Source organism: Rhopalosiphum maidis, chromosome 1, assembly GCF_003676215.2.
Source record: "Rhopalosiphum maidis isolate BTI-1 chromosome 1, ASM367621v3, whole genome shotgun sequence".
Lineage (NCBI taxonomy): Eukaryota > Metazoa > Arthropoda > Insecta > Hemiptera > Aphididae > Rhopalosiphum > Rhopalosiphum maidis.
This window is the reverse complement of record NC_040877.1, coordinates 39,150,937-39,174,402: the sequence shown is the minus strand read 5'-3', so window position 1 is coordinate 39,174,402 and position 23,466 is coordinate 39,150,937. Positions and strand designations below refer to the sequence as shown.

The window sequence follows — 23,466 nt, the reverse complement described above, 5'->3', positions numbered from 1 at the left end:
AGTACACAATTGCCTAGGTACCTACTGTTTTGAAATAATTTTTACTGAGTCTTTAGTATACTAAAAATAAATTGTTAAACATAGGCATGACCTTCATGATAGAGGAATTCAATGAAAAATGTTTAAGCACATTAGGGAAACTTATAGATGTATGATCTCAAAATTAGTTTTTTACAAATTAATAAAAATACTAAATAGTAAATAGTATTAGTTTCTATAATAAGTACTTATAGAGATGTGAAGGTGTTATACATAGTTAAGTATAAATTAATAATTTAGGTACAAGTCAAGTTAGTGTCAATAAAGGTAAGTAATGACTTTTACAATTTACATTTATTAGGTAGGTAGTATGTAGGTACCTATCTCATAACTGTAGCTATTAGATTTATAATTGTGGTTCACGGATATGGATATATTTTTTTTCTAGTTGATCTATTTCTAGTTAGTAAGAAATACAATTTAGTATTTTCAACATTGTTGATGAAATAAACAAAATTTGAAATTCCTATTTTGAAATTTTGAGTTTTTTATGGAATATTTTTGATTTTAAAGACATACCAAACTTAGCCTATTACGACTTTGTAGTTAATATTTTTGTAATGTATTTAGTTGGAAGATGCCATAAGCATTATTTGTGGGAGGGAGCGCGGAGGGACTTAGTCTTTTCTAAGACGAATTTACAATTTGAAATTGTCCGTTATAATTATAATGGGTAGGTACCTAATATCTATATACTTACTAGTAGGTACCCTAAATGTTGTTATTTGTTTTAATAGAAATAGTTTTAATTTTTTAGCAGATCTACTATGTACGAATTAAATGTAGGAAAAGGGCTTAGATGAAAAATTAAAATAATATGTTGACGTGTCGTAGACATTTTGTACACAAAGACATAAATTAATATATTTAGGTAGATACCATAGACATATTAAGAAATATAATATGTCTATGGTAAATACCCTACCGAACAGGGGTTGTAGGAGGAGGTCTTGGTTTGTTTGATTTAAATATTTATAGCTTATCCCTAACTAAAAACTTAAAATACAGTTACAGAAATTTTGAACTTGATAAATATTTTTTATAAGTTTTGAACCAATTATGAGTTTGTCATAAGGTGAGATCTGCAAGAACCAAAATGTCTTTACGATCAATTATTCAATAAGTAGTCCGTTCTTTAGATTACGATAATATATGATGTAGTGCAACACAGATTTGCTACATGTAGCAGTGTTGATACTATTTAACACTGCAGTGTTGTCTTCGATGAGAAAAGGCATACCTAAATACATTATATAGCTTTCTAAACATTTTGTTAGTTTCTATTTTACTCATTTTTATGTAACTTTTGCGTAATAATATATTTTTTGTTAATATGCAATTAAAAATTATTTGTAAAGATTGATTTCAAACTTTAAGTTTTTTGTCCCTTCTACCTAATAATTGGTCTAACTGGTCTAAGGACAGTCACGATTTCTCCCGGGGTCACGCCTATGTGTAAAAATGTATTATGTTAACGTAATTTCAAAAAGCTTTGCCGAACTAACACATAACATATATTGTGCCTGTTATTTACTTATAAATTATAATACTACTTATAGCGTCCGCTTATAGACTTACAGTATATATTATGATATCGTTCGTACGACCACCCTGTATACAATCCGTGCCGATGCGAACTGAATCATATTACAATAATATGTTATTACTATATTATAATGTTATTTACATGTGACACCCGTGCACGTATGACACGTTCCGCACGATGGCCGCAGCCGTAGTCAGAAAGTTCCATCGTGCGCCGTTGGCCACCCCGGGGTACGGCGCGCCGATGAACGCAGCCGCGGCCGCTGCTGCCGTCGACGTCAGCGGTGCGGTGGCCGACGCTTCCGCGGCCGCCTGGATGTCTGAGTCCGCGGTCGCTGACACCGCTGACGATGGTACGTACACTCTGTGCTCTTGTCGATTATGGTGCAGTTCCGCCGAGTGCAGCCTGTGCTGTTGTTTGTGGTGCTGACCGTACTCGGCGGCGGCAGCGGCCGACGTGTCCGACTGCGGTTCAACTGACTGTTGGCGCAGTTGATCAAGGCGCAACTGGTTCTGACGCTTCCACTTCGTTCTATACCAAACACACATACGTCGTGTCATCAATTAATTTTATATCTTATTTTTGTTGATTTTTATGTGTGCAAACTTCAAGATTTTACATAATATAATAACATATAACTGGCAATTTTTTGGGGGTTATGCTATTAAGGCCTACACATTAGGCATAAAGTTAATTTAAAAGAACGCGGGAAGTAACTAACACCAACTATGGTTATAAACATATAATTTATATAAATAATTATTTATATCATAACTTAAATTTAATATCTATCCCTTTATTTTATCTGTTCAAACCAGTAAATTTACTTATTTTTTTAGATTCTGAACGGAGTGATTAATGTATTGATTTTACAATGATGTGTTTTTTTTTAAATTTATTTTTTATTTTTGTGTCTGTCATCACGTTTTGGAGTAGTAATAACGCTTCGAATTTCTAGTAGTTTTCAAAAGCGTCGGGAAAAACCTTGAAAAAATAACGGAAAAACGGGAATTTTTACGCATAACCACTTTTTGACAAAATCGATTTTTTTATTTTACTGTAACTCAAAAACGTATCATTTTAAACATTTAACATTTTCACCAAATGTTTATATTAGCGTTATCTATTTACGATTAAATTTTCGACTTTTCTAAGTTTTTTCTTGAAATGCCGATAAAAAATTTTTTTTAATAAGAATCTTTAAAATTCAATACATGTTTTATTATAAGTTGTACTTATTGTAGTAAAAAAAAATCATAAATCGTAAGTCATAATTTTTGTTTACAAGCATTTGAAGTTCAAATATTTACAAAATATATCAAAACCACGAAAATCTGCAAGGAATTTTGAAGTTGAAAATTAAAAAATATTTGTGATTTATACCTAAGGTTTTTAAACCCAATACAAGATTATCCATAAGTTTCCCTTCAAGTAACTGTAAAAAAAAAAAATTCAGCGTCAATATAGAAAAAATTTTATGAGCGTATGAAATTTAATTTTTTACGAAATCGCGTAAAATAATGATATATTTCAATTTAAATATAGGTAATAATATAATATATCCTATTAATTATCATTGACTGACAAATCATCTCCGTTCAGAATCGTTTTTCGTATACAATGATAGCAGTCGTTCCTTTCAAATTTAATACATCCATTATAGTGACCTACTCTCCATCTCTACTATACAACAGAGCGATACCCACTTGCCCACTTTTTAGTTTTCCAGTTATGAACGGTAAGAGTGCGGTTATGATGACCGCCGATTATTACATGGTTGAGTAGGTACTCGGGTTATGCATTTCGGCAGTCGCCATAACCGTACAATTTCAAAAAAAGGTCGTCGTTTAAATCTGCATATTTTTTTTAAAAATCAAACCGTTCAATACTGCACACATTTACATGTATCAATAACGCACACTAAGAATATATTTTCAAGATTATACTCCCCTGAACTATGGGTAATAATATTGCGATATTAGCGTATTATTCGTTTTTCCTTTCGATCCATGATCAATATAGCAAATTTATATTCAGCTGAACAATTTTGAGTTGTTAGCTTTAGTATTAGAGTGAATTGGCCTATTACCATTTATCAAACTTATTGTTATGCAAAATGATATCTATAAAAAATTACAAATTTACAATTTTGTAATAATTTGTATCAAAATTATATATAGATTAAATCTTCTTATATTATTTTAAGAGTCATTCAATTCAATTTCAATGTTATATATTGGTTGGGAAATAGTGTACAGCAAAATATATCAGACAGGGAAGTGTTCTTATACCAAAATGTACATACACAAGTATACAATCCATTTTTGAATCTTATTCGTAACACCGATACAGATTATCAAATACCCAGTGAAATATATACATATTTAACATACATATTTCTATATAGTAAATACAATACCACTATAGATATGTACGCGATGAGGTATATAGGGGAAAACCTAAAAATTATTTTACCCATATTATAATTGACGTTATTATATATTATAATAATTTATAAGTTACTATAATAGTACAATACCCATTATCATTTAATTTTAACTACAAATATATATTTTTAAATTTTGAGTATAAGATGATGTACTCATTTTTGGGGAAAACATGTATATTTACATTATATAGACACCAGTTACCTTTGTTAACTGTTTGATTAAGCACGTGTGTGTAAAAATAATATGCAAATTGTGTCAATATAAAATAGACATTGTGTACAAACAAAAAATAATATTTTAATGGTTATTTATACAGACCTTCGATTTTGGTACCACGTTTTGACCTGAGTTTCTGACAAATTCAACGCTTCAGCCACGTCGCTGCGATCGGCTACGGACAAATACTTCTGGGAACGGAACTTGCGTTCGAGATAAGCTAGTTGAGCGTGAGTGAACGCTGTTCTCCTGCGTCTGACCTTCCGGCCGCACGATTTCCCGGCCAACATGTCTTGGTGTTGTTGGTAGTGGTGGTGGTGGTGGTGGTGTTTTTGCACCAACAATGGTAATGCGGAAAAATTATTAACTGTCAGCGTACGGTCATCCATGTCGGCTGTGCCTTCGTCGCTGGACATATCTTATAATAGGTAACAAAATACTTTTTTATACTTGGGTGTTTTTGACAATGTATGTATATTATAGGTGAAGGTACATTTTGATACCCGATAGCCTAATAAAAAAAACGGTAAAAGATTGTAGGCTACTATATAAATAAATATTATAAATGGCATCTTATTACATCTATTCTAAGAGATTCAATATTTTTGATTTTTAATGAATTTACACAACTTTTATCATTATGTTATACTTTTAAAAGTTAGTTATTATGCGTGTAGATTAAGTAGACTTTAGAATCAATGTTATTTTAGATATTATTTACATATTTTTATCAATGTTTAACAGCATCTAGGTAAATGGCACCTTCGCTATGCAAGAGAGTATTATGTTGACCAAATTTTAATGGAATGCAAAATAATTCAATCATACAGTTTTCCTGAAAATGTATTTTCCACGTTTAACACAATCAGGTCAAAAAAAGAAAAATTAAAGCTTTGCGTTTTGTTAAATCATTAAAAATTACATAACATATACCTGCTATTTAAAAATTATTCAATGACAAACAATAACAATAATTATTTAATAAATATAATGCAATAATAAGTGTAGTGCACCAAAGATGAAAATTTAAAAAGAGATAATTAAAAATGTACATACAAATTTTTAAATATTGTCATATATTTATATATTTTTTAAACAAATCTTATTTTCCCAATACTCTGACTATAGCCTGAAAAAAACGATTGTATTCATTGGCTCAGGAAATTTTATTTTTGAAAATAAACACTGCACTTTGGCTCCAGGCTCAAAAAAGGTTTGCAACCCATGTTGTATAATATACCTTACAAAAATTTCATATGTAAATTAAATTAATCAATGGTCGATTGATTTTAAAATTGATTACTTTGGTATGTGATACATACTTGCAGGTATTAAAATTGTGTTTAAATAAATTGAAACGACAAAACAATTCAAAAATAAAAAAATTGATACATTTTATTACATTCAATATTGTATTAATATATTTTTTATTTTAATTGGTTTTAGGTTAAAATATAATGTTAAATAATCTTTATTTTAATAATATTAATTATAATGCAAAATAAATTATATATATCATATTAAATTATATATGCAATATATATTATTTAAAGTTTACTCATATATGTAGCAATTTAATTTATACCATATTATTTGCATATATGTTTATAATATGCATTATAAATTATAATGATTATAGATAATAGTCTATATAATAATTAATAAAGTAGACAACAACGTAGTATCATAATATATGTTATTTAACTGTACATTTTACAAATATAATAATAATAGTAACTGTTAAATTATGTAAAATTACTTATATAAATATATAAAATAATTCAATTTGTACAAAACTATACATCGTATATTATATAATAAAGCTCAACGAGCTATAGTCTACATATTAGTAACTATGTGTATACTTTTATAGGATTAGAAAAACATTGGCAATTACATATTTATCAACAATATACCTACCCTATCCCTATATCTACGTGGTACTAGTAGTTTAAGTCTATTATCGCATTTGTCATGATTTTTGGGGTAAACTTTTATTTTTGTATAATTGCGAATATTTATGCGTAGTACCCTTGTCCTATTTAATGAAACGTATTTCAAACCATTATCAATCAGAAAAAAAAACACGGCCAAATCAAACGTGGAGGGGAGTTGTTTTAAGTCTTTTCATACTGCCCAGCATGAGGTATTCGTAGATAAAAGGACGCAATTACTGTCGTGATAATTCAATGGTCCGTCGCATGTGGCGACCCCTCTTGAGCACGTCCGATTCTCCAAAACCACTCGTATACTTACATGGGGGTGTACGGGTGTATATCAGACTTTCTCTAACACGACCGCCAGACAATTTTAATCTGACAACCGTATAGTATGCTGTATAGTACCCTAAGCGTTTTATTTAGAGCCCAATTAAAAAAAAGTGTATAAAGTTATAAACTCGGTTCGTAACTTATATTATTTTTATAATTGAAAATTGTCGACCTTTTGTTTACATTCTAAGTTAACGTATTTTATAAAACGATGAACTTTTTATTAATATAACATCTTCATACTGTAAACTTCTATATACTGCAGCAGATTATTTATACTTATTTGAATAAAGCATTAAGTCAATTACGAAAGTAATACAAATATAATTATATTTGTCTGTGAAAATTAATTAATTAATTAAATTGCTTAAACCAAAATTGAATAAATAAAATATTTATAATTGATTTAAATGATATAAATTAATGTAGATACTATACATTTAAGTAAAAAATCTACTATAAATATATTCAATTATAAATCAATTAATTTTGAAAGAAATTCCTAAAAAACTTTTAAAATTATGTTTGACGAATTTTTGTAATTTATACAATTATATTAGACATACAACGTTGTTTTAATTATTATTAAAATGTATTCAAGTTCAATAGTTCAAATGAAGTAGTATGCATGTAAATTGTAAGTATTTTTAGTATATTAGTATTTAATAACAATGGATGAACCATTATTAATGGTCCATTATATATTTTAATGGTTGAGAATGGTAAAATATTAGTATTTTAGATCATAAGAATACTAGAAAAAGTAGAAATTTATTATTAGTGACTTTTTAAAAATAAAATCTTATAATATTTATTTAAATTTCTTTTATCTTGAGTAAATGTATATATAGATTATAAGTATGAACTTCTACAGTTCTACTTTACTTTAATGTCAAGAAATCAATAAAATATTCAGATTATGGTTCTATCGTTAAGTCTCAAGTACACTTACCTTATATATTAAATTATTAAAAGCTTATTTTACCTTTTAAAAGTAAAGTATACAGTATTTTAAGTACCGAGAACACGATTTGATATATATATATATTGAAGTTGTTTATTGAAAACAAACTAATTTACACCATTAATACAAACTACATCACCATAAATAAATAATAATATACAAACTAACATCACAATTAGTATAAATTTAAAAATGGACCGTGAAATAAATTGAAAAACTATCCTTGTAATCTACTAAAATATACGATATGTCAAGAAATACAGTGAAATTAAAGATATCTATGTATAGTATATAGTAATATAAATATATAGATAGTTTAAGTTTTTATACGGATGACATGTGATTAGTATGAAATATTATGAAAGTAAAAAGAGAGAAAAGCAATTAAAATAAGACAACTTTTCAAATTGAAATAGAAAAATAAGATTTAAAAAATGAAAAGCTATTTTTTTAAATTAAAGATTAAGTATGAACACTATCAGAAAACTACTATACTGTCTATACTCGCATTAATATAATAATGAATGTTTAGTTTATATTAGTATTTAGTATTAACATAAGTTATTAAATCCTGTTAAGCAACACCATAGAAATATAAAATTCATGAATAGGTTTTAAATAAAATTCGAATATTATTTATTTAATATAAACTATACTTTTAATTTTAATGTATACAATATACATTAATTAATAAAATTATAGTGAAATATATAACAATTTATAAAATGATAAGTTATAAATATTTTATGTTAAAACATATTAATGACAAAATAACAATTTTTTAGTAAATAAAGTTTGATACCATAACTTCACTGTAATTACTCAGACATAAAAATTAACCCATATTAAAAGTCCTTATAAATAACCAACCATAGAAATAAAATCTACGATTTTATTACCTATAATGAAATAATATAAGTATAGTTTATTGATTTATATTTCTGAGTTTCTGTTAGGATTAAATTGAGTACTAAAATGGTGACTAGTCTATTTTTATTTTTTATACGTTATAGCATATTATTCTTCGAATACCAAATATTAGATATCTACATAATATATTTATTATTTGTTATAATCGGATAATCCATTAAATGATTTATATTAGTTATTTTATTTATATATGTATTGATATTTTCTATATTTTATTTTAAAATAGTTTTAATTTTTAAGGGTACTTTTTTGACCATATTTTAACTATGGTTTCCTGAAAATATATTATACATACGAAATATAATATATTTATAAGTGAAAAATAATATTTTTTTCCCCATTAAGGTAGTAAAAAATATTACATATCAAGATAAACATGTTTGATGAATGGAGCGATCCATGGATGACACATCATATTTATTTTAACTTAATTTTGTTATTTAAATTGTATAGAAGATCAATATCAAATAGGTTGGGTATTAGCTCACTGAATCTTAGAAATTTTACTAGTCCAAAACATATTAAAATTTCTTAGAACAATCAAGCTTAATACTTAATCTTTCGAAATAAAGTCTTACCCACCTAGTTAAATTCGGTAACTTGGTGATTCTATCCGAGCCTATAGATAATTAACACATCACTCGGTAATGGTGCTTCAAGTACCATAAGGGATGATCAGGTATATTATAATGCCAGAGCTTAGATTCTAGATTAGAGAATTTGTATTAGAACATAAGTGTTAGTTATGAATTTTTTTACATAAGATCTTGGCTTCATAGTTTATTGATTTTGTTTTTAAATTTGTATGTAGTGCATAGTTGAACACGTGTCATGAGGGGAAGAGCATTTATTAATTTTCTGAAGGCAATATTTTGGAAGGTTTGAATCTTATGAGTTATTAATATTTGATTTTTTACATTACTCCACAACTAAAGTCCGTATGTCATAGTGTTTTTAGTAGTTTTATATTTAAGAAGTTTGATTCCCATGGAGGTGTATTACAGTAGTAAAAATATGTAAAAGTGTGCCTACGTCAAGGCGCAAAATTTTGCTTTGAAAGTAATATTTTTATTTTACCTTCAAAACCACATTTTTTCATTATACATTTTGAAATGTGTATGATTTTATTTATTTATATACACACTACGTGTGAATTTAATGACAAAATTATGAAATTAGCATAAGGAAAATTCCATCAGTGTTCCATTAATTGTTGTTACATTTATCATTTTTTAATTGACAAAAAGGCGCTTTTTCTAAGACTGCCAGGGGCGCCAATTATCTCAAATAATAGTTTTAAGAATGTGTATCAGATCATTTAAAGCTATTTTAGTACTGATATATATATAGAGGGCCCAAGTTAATCTCTGATTAAGTGTTAGACCACGATATTTAACCGTGAAAGATCCCACTCTTGGGAATACTATATAATAAAGAAATATTAGGATTAAGAAAAGGTTATTGTGAGGGTAAAAGGATAGTATATGAATAGATTTATTTTGTTAAACTTTAAAACGCCTAAACCAATTTTTCATACGGACAGAAAAATAATGTAAATATTAAAATATATACAATATATATCAAATGGAATATTAATATATTTTAATATAGTAAATATATTTTTAAAGATTAAATGTTAATATGGAAAATTTTGGTCTATGAATATGGATCCAGATTTGTCATGACCTATGTAGAAAGTTAAAATGTATTTCAATTGGCTGAAAAACTATTTGAAACTTTGCAATCGTATTTTAAGCATGTAGATATACGTATGTAATTATTTGCATGTAAATATTTTTTACGCAATTATGCTCTTGTTACATACGAATTATATGTATTAGGCATTAGCGTATTGCGTATATTTAATTAAATAATGCAGTATGTAAAATTCTATACTTAATATATTGATTCAATGGGAATTATTCCACCTCTTATATTAAGCAATATACTAACATCTTAACAATATTCAAACTATAATTTTACTATAGTAACCTTACAGTTATTATTATGAAGTATCCATTTTATTTAACTGATATTCTGAAATGGTCAACATGGGATATAATATCCAATCAAATAAATATCTACTGCATTAATTTTATTAATTCGTTAGTCCACTAAATATAGAGCATCTTTATCTTGGGCGTAATTTTAAACTAATAAAGAGGGGCTAAGGCCAAAATTTCTAATTCGAAAAATAATTATAATTATATATAATTGTAGCAGCTACAATGTAGCTATATAGGTATATTTTCTGCTATGTAAAACAGATACATTTTCCCGTTATTTTTTTATGCTCAGTTTTAAAAGTAAAAAAATTAAGATTTTATGACGTAATTTAGGCGCTATATGAAAATAAAATATTAATAAATAATACTTCTTTTTAAATGTGTTATATTCAAAAATAATTATATTGTATCCTATACTGATGATAGGTACGCAATTCTAATGATTAAACTATAGATACATATTATGATTACATTTTTCTATGAATACTCGTAGATGGCAGTTTCTGAGTTATTAAATAAGGCGTTTTTTCAATAAGACTTAAATTAATGTTAAAAATAAAAAAATCGCATCGAGTAGGTATATGAATATATATGAATAAGAATTTAATTGATTTCATACTTTATTATATATACACAATTATGTTATATGCATCACGCGTGAGAATAATAATAAAAATTATAGCTTACCAGATGATTTTGAAGTTTGTAAGACGTCTCCGATCAAATCTCTGATGAGAAACGAAGGTTTTGGGCACTCCATAATGACGTGTTTTTATTTCTTTCGCTACAGCTGCAGTATATATATAAAGCCAAGGTGTACTTTTGATATTATAGTTTCGTATATCATAAATATATCTATATATTATACCATAGTATCTATTTTAAGCACACACGCGCGTATAATTGATACCGCGTAGCAAATACGCAGCAAAGTTCAAGAGTAATATATACTTCCGGGACGTATTATACGATGCGATATTGCCGACTGTACCGCGACGGAAGATAGTTTTCTGCACTAGATATACAATATATGTATAGGACGTGGGTGCGTGGTTTATACCGCGATGTTTTGTAAGATTTTATGTGATGTTTAAGGGCTTAGGTAGTGCCCATAAGGTTGTACTTCTGAGTGTAATAATACAATTTATACCGGTAAGTACTGCGCGTCGTCGTCGACTGCATCAGCGTCCTTGGAAACGTTCGACGAAAAGCTGTTTTGCGGTGTGGCGGAGAGCGCCCGCGCGCGGTTGATTAAACGCGTTCGCGGCGAGGAGTCGTCAGGAGGAGCCTATCGGGGTGACACATCACGCGGTTAACACAAGCAGCACACCCCGCACCGACGACGTGATAAATGTATATACTTATATATGCATAGTATAACCGACGTTTTTCGCCGTCGCCGGACGAGTATTTTCCCGCTCGTGTTTATAATACAACATAATATTATGTTAGACACTTGTACGTATATATATATACCTATTAGACGCTCACGTCAATATGTTGTGCGCGTGTGCGTGCGTATATTATTACGCCATGAAGCATAATTTGTGCAACGGCCGGCGGTCCACCCTCTCGTCTCGCCGTCAAGTGGTATACGGTGCACAGTCGTGGGGCGGGAGGGTAGCCGTTTACGCGCGCCTGCGGTTGGCCGGTCCGCGTTTTCCGGAGCCCGGCCCTCCGTTGGACCGCCGTCCCCGTTAAAAACGAAAATATGCGCACCGCGCGCCGTGCACCTATATATTATAATAATATCGTCGCTTACGAGTAACGATATAATAAGTATCACGGTCAACCTCAGTTTTACTAAAAAGCCATGTTGTCGCTACGAATATTGAAATTTGTGTATAGCATCCCCGTGGACAATTAACAATTGTTAACTGGATATAACACATAAACCTACCTACTGCATTCTCTGAAAAGTTTTTTTTTATCATACATTAACGATATTGGCTTCAATAACTGTAATATTTTAATTTAATAAGTAGGTCATGATGACATTTTTATTTCCAAAACGAATATGTGATTATAACCTAGAAATTAAATTTTAACAATTGGTATAGTACGATTGCAAAAAAATAAATAGATCATAATTTAACGAGTACAGTAGGTAGCTCATGTCAACTTAACATACTTATTATACAGTAATAGTTTTTTTGCAAGTATACAGATTAATTAACAAAGCATGTTCTCTTAAGGACTATATTTTCAATTATTTAAATAAGTGTTTATATAATTTAACAAACGTATTAGGACTTTTTTCAAATGAGGATCTTAAATTTCTTTACTGTAAATTGTTAGGCCAATGATTTGTTTGAAAATGTTGATGCATTTAAATCGAAAATTGGAAATTCAGTAATTGAACAATTATTAATGAAATATAAATAAGAAGAAGAAGATATAAAAAACAATTATTAATTAAAAAAACATTTTGTTGCGTTTAAGTATATTTATAATATAATTTATATTTTATAATAATCACATTCACTATTCACAAATGAACGAGACATCGGCAATAGGGGACAGGGGGTCTCGACATTTATGAATGAAAATATAAATAAAATAGACAAATAGTATAAACATTTTCAAAAAAAAAAATATATATAAATATATGACGACTGATGAATAATTCGTTAATCAAAAGTATTTGTATAAAATTATATTTGATTTTCAAATACAAATACGTCCAAGACAATATTTAAATACATGTCCTTAAATACTTTACAAGACTGAATAACGAAATTTTATCAGAGAAACCATCGAAAATCCCAGCGAATAGCGATAATGAAGTCGAACCATAAAATTAGGAGGAGTCACTGTATGTAACCATTAAATAAGTAATATTGTTGAGACTACTACGGGTATGGAAGATGGCGCTTTTTCTGCATTATCCAATTTGGAAGACATCGTTTCTACTTCGTAGAAGTCGGAAATAATAATAAACAATCGTTCATTGTGTGATTTATACAAAACTCCCCTTATAATAGCATACATAATTATCCACTACCCCAAATACTCAACTTCACTTCTTCTGCCCCCAATCAAAACAACACCGTCAATATTGTTAGTTTATTCAAACATTTGATATTATATTTTATAAATCATTTAAAATGTTAAAAATATTATAAAATATGTAATAAAAACCAACAACTCTTGTCTCTTTATAAAATATGCATTTATAGAAAAAAAAACTAAAATATATATAATGATTATTTGTAAATATCAAATCCAGATATCAACACCAAACTATAATTTGAATTGAACGAAATAATACGATTTCTCTTTTTTAATTTCTGAACAAATATTCGAATGCCTGATTCATGAGTATAAATAATTACAATATAAATTATAAAATATTTAACTCGGTTAATATCTTTATATATTAGGTACATCAAAACATTTAGTTATGTATTTTGTATCTATATAATATATTTATTAAATAAATCGTATATATTGTCCAGGTATTTAAATTCGAAATATTTAAAATCATCCCATATGACTGCGAGAGCTTAGAATTTAAAATAATTTAGACTAAATAACTACTGTAATTATGTAATTAATAGTTTTAATTTAAATTGTTATTATATATTCGAAAAATTGAAAGATTTATTCCAAAGAATAAAATATTTTTAACTTAGTTTTTTTAAATTATAAACTATGGTATGTATGATTTGATTCATTTTTATTTATTAATAATATTTAAAAAATAAATTAATGATTAAAAATATGATATTTTTATTATGATTAAATATAATGTACTATAGAAATTTTCTGAATTTTCTAAATGTAATTATCCACACACGCATTAACACAATAATTACTACTAATAAATAAAAAAAAAAAGGACAATACATTATTGTTAATGTATTATACTATTTATGATTATACTTAGTCTATTATAATCTACAGATGCTAAATGATTGTTATTTCGAATTCCAATACAAATTATATGTATTTATAATACAATTTTAATACACTGTAGGTATCAAAGGTATAATTATTTTCTCATTATTAATATTTTTTATTTACAGTTATATAGTTTAAATATATTGATTAGGTTAATATATTGATCAGTAATCGACAATCGCTACCAACAATTAACAGAATAAGTTTCGGTATAATAAATATAATCTTTAATTTTATAATATTATTCATATGTTACTGCTAACAATTATAATTATATTTTAACTTTGTAAAATTAACAGTCTGTAGTTTTAAGGTGGAAGAGTAATAAATTACAATTTTTATAATTTCCGAGTTTTTAAAGTCACAAAAAATAATCGTTTCAATATTTTAGTATTTGCTTATATACAATTGATTTTTAATTTAAAATAAACTTATTTATTCATGTAAGAACATACAAATATTTTCAGCAAAAAACATATTTAAATATTTTAGCTATAATAATAAATAATTAATCCAATAATATAACTACAATTATTGAATAATAGATAGTTACATGGATACATAGTTACATTAATGGGAGCATAGGATTGAACTTCAGCAACAAATATTATATTTTCAACAATTTCGTTTTAGTTAGTATTCAGATATAAATTTACTTGCTCTTACAGTTTTAAATTAGATTCAACATGATTTTAATTTTAAAAATATATGTTTAGATGCACTTATTTTTTTTTCACATATCCTTATGTATATTATACAAATATACAACCTATTTGATTCATGTATGAACGTATTTAATTTTCAATTTACATTTAAAATACATTTTTATAATTGTTGATAATAAATCACAGAGAAAAGCTGACATTAATTGAAATTTAATTAACGAAATTGAACACAAAAGTAGACAGCTCGTTATATTTGATCATCTGGCAAAATGCTATAACTTGTATGGAAAAATAAATTATAGGTCAGAGTACACAAAAAAAAAATGAAAAGAAAAAGAGGTACAAATAAATGAGAAGGGGATGCAAATAATATAAAGTATCCGAAGAGTCAAGATTCACCACAGAGTTTTTATTTTACATTTTTTCGTATTTTCATGAAATCGGTGCTATTATATAATGCGATTCATCCGGTGAAATATTATTTTGATGCTCGTTATTTTTTACGGCGTCATTCACTCAATCCAAAGATCATTCAACAAACGCGCAATTCTTTTGCCAAGTACTTTATACGCATGGGAAATCTCGGTGCTTTTATCATTCACTATAAAATATCAGTTTATTAAATTTTAAATAATTTTTGTTAATGTTAAGGTATATAAATGAAACAGTATTCATACTTTCTCTATATTTATGGTTGTAAGAAAAATATATATTTAAAAGAAAAATTAATTGGAAGTTAGAATTAAAGTACTTAGTATTTTAAAAATTTGTCAATACAATCTGGCATCTACTAACGTAATGTTGGAAATTATATAATATTTTTATCGATAACGGTATAATATATTCCATATATATTTTCTAAAGAAATGCTAAGAAGTAACAATATTTATTTTATTTCAACCATTTTACAATAAAAAAAAAAACAGATTGGTGAAATGTAAAGCATACATTTTTCAATTATAAGACCAATGGAAAGGATAAAAATGATAAAATGTTTAACTCGGTTGATATTGTCAATGAGAATAGCATAGTGTAAAAGAAGTTATAACCAATTTTATTAATTCGATCTAGCAGTATAATCGATTAACAAATTGAAAAAAAAATAATATAACAATATTAAAAAAAAAAAAAATTTTAAGATTCTAAGATTCTAAGAGAAGCAATGAATGTACACACAATGTGTTTTTATAATTTTTTTTATGTCTAGAAACACTTTTTCAGTAGAAAAAAATCCTCTGATCATTCATCAGTTTGATGGAGGTTTCTGGTAGAAGATTGGCTCTAGTTGGTACTTTTAGGAGGTCAAAATTGATAATGCTCAATATTTTTTAAAATAATTAAGAAAAACAAAAAAAAACTCGTTAATATTTTAATATAATTATTGAATTAGTTTATAATAATTTATATATAATTATAATATCTTTTATTTTTTAATATTTTCGATAAAAAAATTTTCACTCAGTCAAAAAGTTTAAATATAATATAAGATTCCTAAAAAAATTTTAATAATGAAATTAAAAAAAGAAATGGAGCATAAATTTAAAATGTTTTATGAGCGTTTGAAGATTGTATTTTGAAAAATTATTTTAAAATAATGAAAATTTGCAAATTATTTTGTTGTAAAAAATTCTCAATATTAATATTCATACCTAAAATATGAAAATGTACCTAATATAAGATTTTTCATAGGTTATTAAAACTGGAATTATAAAAATAAAAGTTAACCGTACTTGAGTTGTTATACTATTATACTATTAATTCTAACTATAATGACTACAGTATACTATGTAGTAGAAACCTAACTTATTTTATGTAATTAAATTATTCAAATTTCCTCATTGACTATTTTATATTAATAAAACTCTCTATTAATAAAAAAAAAGTTATTTATATTTTTTATCTTGCCGGTTATATAATATATATAATTTCCATGGCAATCAAAAGGTGAATACAAATTAATTATAATTAAAAATTAAATAAAATTAAACCTCTTTGTTATTTAAAATACTTATACATATTCTATCTATAGATTGCACATATTAAATTTTTTAATATTTTAGATTATAAATATTAAATTTCAAGATTCAAATGGAGGTGATCCTTGAATGGGGAATAGTAAACTCCTACAAAAAAATTAATACAGTTCGTATTGCTGTAAAAAATATCAGTCTTGCAATATATTACACATAAAATAAAAATTATTTGAAAAATATAATAAAAAAATAGTCAAAATTATTTAAGCTTAAAATAAATATTTTTTTGAAAAAAAATTCAATAAAACAATACTTAGTCATAATCATTTACGTATATTTTTATGGCATACTTTGTAGATAAACTCTTAACGTGAAATTTCTCCTCGTATATAATTGTTTTTTTGATTAAGTATGAATTGATACTTGGAAATTGTTTTTGTCTGTCTTTGTTGTGTTGTATGGCTGCTTCTAATTTTAATGTATGTTTCGGTCTGTACATCTTTTAAAACTTTCACGAATAAATGGAGATTTGGATGATGATGATAAAAACTACTATTAAATCTTGAATGAAATGATTCACATGCATTAGTAGTATCATTAGAAGACCACAATTTTGGAAGCAATAATGAAAACAAAAAAATATAACTTTCAGATAAATAGTCGCAATATTGTTGAACTTTATCGTCAGATGGCATATTTTCTAACAAATCAAATACAAAGCATTCTTCAATATAGTTAGCATCTTGCAATAATGGTAAACCGAATGTGAGAACTAAAAATTTTCCAATTTTAGATTCATCATAATTGTAATCATTCGTTAGGCCTAATTGCTGGATTTTTCTGTACCAATTTTGGTACAAATGAAAATTACAACCATGAATTTGCACTGTTGGCCAAATATTTTTAATATATGAATAGCAATTTTTAAGTCCACCACAACTGTAACTGGTTGAAACCGTAAATTATTTTGTAAGCAAATTTCGATAGTTTTTAAAATTAATATGCTGTATGTATGACTATTTTTGTCAAGAAGCAAAGCAAAGACTCATAGTATATAATTTTAATTCTTAAAACCATGAATAGTGAATAACTGCAAAAAATATTTTGTACAATAATTGAAAGTACCGTTTAAAAATATTTTTTCGTTAGAACAAAGAAATTTTAAATTTTCTATACAAGAAAATATAATAATTTAATAAAACAAATTGTTCAGAACAGTTTGTTTTTATATCCATTAAACTTAAAGTATCGTGAACTTTTTCAATACTTTTAGGCAAAGGTGGCAAAATAGATTTACGTGCATTACGCACATTTCGTCTAATATAATTGAGATCAGTTGTATTTGAATTATTTTCGTCATTAAAATGTTTGATTTCAGTTAAAATAAACTTGGAAGGTTTTTCTACAATATTGTCTTCACTTACTTTTCTTTTCAATGAATTATTGACTTCTTGGCGATTTAATGTAGTACCTTCATCATGACTGTGAATTAGAACTACATTTTTTTCAATAATTTCATCCTCTGTATTATTTGTGTAAATTTTACTTTAACACTTATTATTAATATAACGCCAAATTTTTGGCCACTTTTTGCAGTATAGTGTAAAAATAAATTTATATTTATCAACTATTAATAACTTTTTATCATTCTGACTGTACATGAATTCCATTGCAATTAGTAATAATGTACGACTATATAAGAGTGACTAACTTTACTGCACAAAACAGTGAAAGATGCAAAAGATTCACTAGACTAAACTCAAACAATACACAGTTATACAGTTAAGAAAAGACTACGGTATCGGTAATAAACGCCAATTTGTTCAAAAATTTCCGATACAGACGAAATTATCATGTTTTATCGTTATTCGACAATATTTGATACCATATCGCTGATCTATTTAAAACATTTTGTACTGCAAGTGCCGATATGAACGTATAAGTATAGTATAGTATATAATATGGATATAACCTAACCTTCGAGAATCATCATACAGATCTATTCAAGCGTTTGTTTGTTAAATATATATTTATTATTTTCAAGTTATGATAATTTTGAGCTTTTTGAGCTTTTCAACTTCAAAATCGTGAATTTAAGTAATATTACTCTATTTTTTAAAAGGGAAAAATGTCTATGTAGAAGATTACAATATCTTTGATTTTTAGCTAAAAATTTTAAAAGGTTATTCGTGTAGGAGTTTACATTTGGCTGCTTGAATCGTTAAGGCAAGGACCGAAAAGCGTGAAGAAGGCTTAGTCCACAGTTTTTTGTAATTTAAAAATAAAGGATTTCTTCTATTGATTTTAGATTATAAGCAGAGCGATAAATGCATTAATTTTACAATTATTTACTGTTTTGTAGATGAGTACATGGTTAGTGGTCGATAATACTTGATTATAAAAAATGGGGTTGGTTTTGAATATTAAATTGTATTTTAGTTTGTACTTTAAAATAATAACAATAAATACTTGAAATTTTCACAAAATGTTCATATTATCGTTTTCATTATCAATAACATTTACAAAATTTTCAACTGTTTTTGAATTATTTATAGGTATGAGAAATTTTCATTTTTTTTTTTATAAATATCGATAAAAAATTATTTGCTGGGTAGTGAGTTATGACTCAGAAAAATTAATATAAGATTCAGTTACATACCTGTATAGAAATATTAAAAATACATAAACACAATTTTTTTTACAAACATTTTAAGTTCTGATTTAAACGGAATTACTTATATAAACGATAAATAACGTTATATTCATTAATTTGATATTATTTAAAAACATTATTCGTGGTATGGTAACTTAAACTTTCATATGTTTGTTGTTATTATTAATTGTACTATGAACAATAACATTTTTAATTTATTTTAATATATTATTTATTTATTGATACTTTAAATATATTTTTACAGTTTAACAGTATTTAATAAACGCTATAAATAGAAAGATGTTATTACTCGTACAGTATAGTTACTCGTACATCAAATTAACATTATCATTTGAATTACTAATTGATGGTAGACCGTTTCAGCTCAAAATTGTTTTTCGCATACGATAATATATAATATTGAATTTAAATTTAACAGATACAGTCGATAAAAATCTATAAATAGTGACCCAATCAGTACCTAATGTACAGCAGAGCCATTTCCACTTACATACCCTTCTTTTTAATTTAAAAAGATTACTGTAGGAATTAAACACATAATATAAAGACAAATATATAATAATAAAAAATTATTGATCTGTTTTGTCTTACCTAGTTTAAAGTATACTTTTACTTTTTTCTCCAAATACCTGAAATATCAATACAGCTATTTCCAATTCCTTATCAGTAAATATATATAAGTAATTCAAAACTTATAAGTATTTATTCTAAACAGGTATACTATGTCTTGTCTTCTCCCTTATATTCAGGGTTTTGCACCCAAATTATTTATTAGGGTTTGAGGTTTCGGGTGTTCAAATACAGGAATAATAAATTTAAACAAACGTTTGGGTGTTATTAACCGCTATTATTTGGGTTAATATTGGTTAATTTTAGTAATTTTATTGAACGATGACCACTCCCCCTTTTCCCCGTAAAAATTCTAGTTCAAAATTAAAAAAATTAAAATTGTTTATGTTATTTATAATAAAATATAACACAAATGCATAAAGTTTGTTATAGACCAAATTTGACTTATTTTTTGAATTTTAGTTTCAAGAAAAAATGTATTAAATTTTTCTATAACTGATTATAAAATGTTTTCTGTAAATAGTACTATTAATGTTAAACCGTCTTCAAAATAGAACTAACCACAAGAAATACATATGAATTGATATAAAGATTGTAAAAAACAAACAAAATTATTCGGGTTTTTGAAAGAAAAAATTATTCAGGTTATATTGGTTTAGAGTGTTTGATTTTTTAAGGGTTTTAGGGGTGTTACAGGTTCAGGTTGATTTGGATGCAAAACCCTACTTACAGCAGTGTATAAATAACTCTTTATGTGAACAATTATTTCCAATTATAATTAAATTGATAAGATACATTGTGGAATTAATAATTCGTATTAGTTATTAGTGTTATTACGATTTACCAACCTATTCTACAAATCTTGAATAAAATATTTTAAAAATAAATTGTAAAATATTGTACTTGAAAAATAATAATTTTAATCGTAAATACAATATTAAAATCGAATAACTATGTAAACATTTGAAAATAATTTGATTGGATTTTCGGGGATGCTAATTTTGAATTTAGCACCTCCTAGCACCCTATAGTTAAACCTATGAACCTAATTCTTAACAAATATAATTTTCAGAATTAAAGATTATTTTAAAATATAGAGCTTTAATAATTTATTTATAGAGAATGTAAAATTAAAATAATAATTTTATTATTTAGTGTCTTAGTGATTATTTATGTATTATGGTAATAATAGTACATATTATACTATTATTTATTTATAAAAATTAATACCATACTGTTAAAAGTTTTCTATTAAAATTAGTTAAAAAATGGTTACTATGAAATTATGAATACATTTTAAATTATTACAATAAAGATTATTATTGGCTTAGCTATCATCATTATAAAAGGAACATTTACTTTATATTTTTTTTTTTATTCTTATTAGTTATTGTGAGTTATGACTATTATTTTTAATATAAATATTTATTTATATCTTATTATTATATAAACATAAATTATAATTGAAAAAACATTACTATTTATTCACCATTTTTTTTTTTATAAAATACTTTATTCGTTAATTTGAAATTGTACACACTACAAGCTATTTTATTGCTAGTCTACGCACGTAGATACCTATATTTACATTCATTATTATTAAATATTATATTTTGTGTACTTTTTAACGGTGACACTGTAAGAATATATTACCGGACGTCATATTATATACGAGTGCAATGTGTACATTTATAATGTATACGAGTCACTTGACTTTTTTATTTCCGAAACCGGCATCAGTGAAAAGTTAAGCAACACAACGGGGGTAGTAAAAAGGGAAAAATAAAAAAAGCACGCGGGTACATGTATATATATTATATCATTGAGGGTGAGTTTTCATCGACAAGTGGATGCTGACCACGGTGGGGAGGATAGGGACGAGAATGACGTCTCCGCTGGGGGTTTGTCTTTATATTATTGTTGTATCACGTAATTATTAAAATACATGTATTCATAAAAATAATGTGTGTATTATGTACAAAACGCGCGATGCCGAGGGGCAACGGTACGCCACTCGCCGCCACAGGGATCCCGTTTTGGAATCGGCAAATAAAATAATGACCACTCCAGGCCGCTTTGTGCAGCGGTGTGTTGTGCGAATCGCTGCCGCTTATATTATTATATTCTTAGTTTTCAACGTGGAGCGTGAGTGTGAGTGTGCGTGTATTATATGGTTATTATCACCACCACTGCAATCGCCGTTTGCAACAAAACCACTTTATGTTTATATACATAATTTACTTATTCGAATTTATATATTATGATGTAGTATATCACGTTGCAGGCCTTTATATTGTTAGCTGTGTGGGTCTGTGAAACGCGCATTTGTAAACATTAACAATAATGATTATAAAAAACACTGAAGAGTTATGTTGGCCAACACATTCGCCAAATATGCTCACTCTCATTGTTTCATTTAATTATTAATTTATTCAAATTCTGATTTTTGAAGTTTTTAAATATATTTAAAGATTATATTTTTATATTTTCGAGACTTTACGGTAACACAAACTTCTGATTTTTAAACGAAAAATCAATATTTTTCTGTTAACCATTTAATGAATAATTTTTTTTTTATATTAATTTATTTAATTTAAAATTTGAAAAAGTAATTTTTTCAGTTATTAAAATACAAATACATAGTATTATAAATAATTATAGTTCTCTAAAATGGGTTTACAAAAATATAAAATAAATGTATGGTAATTTATTACCTATATTTGGACCATTTTTATTAATCAATAATGATGATGGATTACAGTGCCGTAACCAGGGGGGCTTCCGGGGTCAAGCCCTCCCCCCACCAATGTCAGACGACAATAATTTTATTAATTGAATTAGTAATTACCGCTTGTGGCGATAAAGCACCGCCGCTCTTATCACACTTACTTAATAGAAATATTTTCAAAGTATAACAACCCCATATATTGCAAGCTTATTATCATAAATCTATATTATCCTAAATAAAATCCTAAATACACAACGTTAAATAACAGAAAAACAGAAAAATCACAATTTTTTATTCTGATAGGTAGGTATATACAATGTTCAGAAAAATTATTTACTAAACAATTTGCAACAGTTCTCATCTGAAAAACAGACTTTGTATCACAACCATATACTCCTGAGTAGTACAAAAAACTCAAAACTATCAAAATATAATTTTTAAGTGTATTTAAAAATTTAAAAAATTAGATTTTGAATAACTACATTATTGAAGAAGCAAAAGAGTTTAGGCGAATTACTCATATATTCACTAC

The 23,466-nt window shown here is 26.4% G+C and overlaps 1 protein-coding gene across 1 annotated transcript; it reads right to left on the bottom strand.

The window, feature by feature from the left end:
• Positions 1-251: 251 nt before the first annotated feature.
• On the bottom strand, positions 252-11,438 carry LOC113548150 (homeobox protein koza-like). The gene is made up of 3 exons (XM_026948872.1): positions 11,109-11,438; positions 4,354-4,669; positions 252-2,116 (listed from the first exon to the last, which is right to left on the bottom strand). Exons 1-3 carry the CDS (start codon positions 11,179-11,181, stop codon positions 1,723-1,725), a joined length of 783 nt encoding a protein of 260 aa, XP_026804673.1. The 5' UTR covers positions 11,182-11,438; the 3' UTR covers positions 252-1,722.
• Between the last annotated feature and the right edge of the window lie 12,028 nt (positions 11,439-23,466).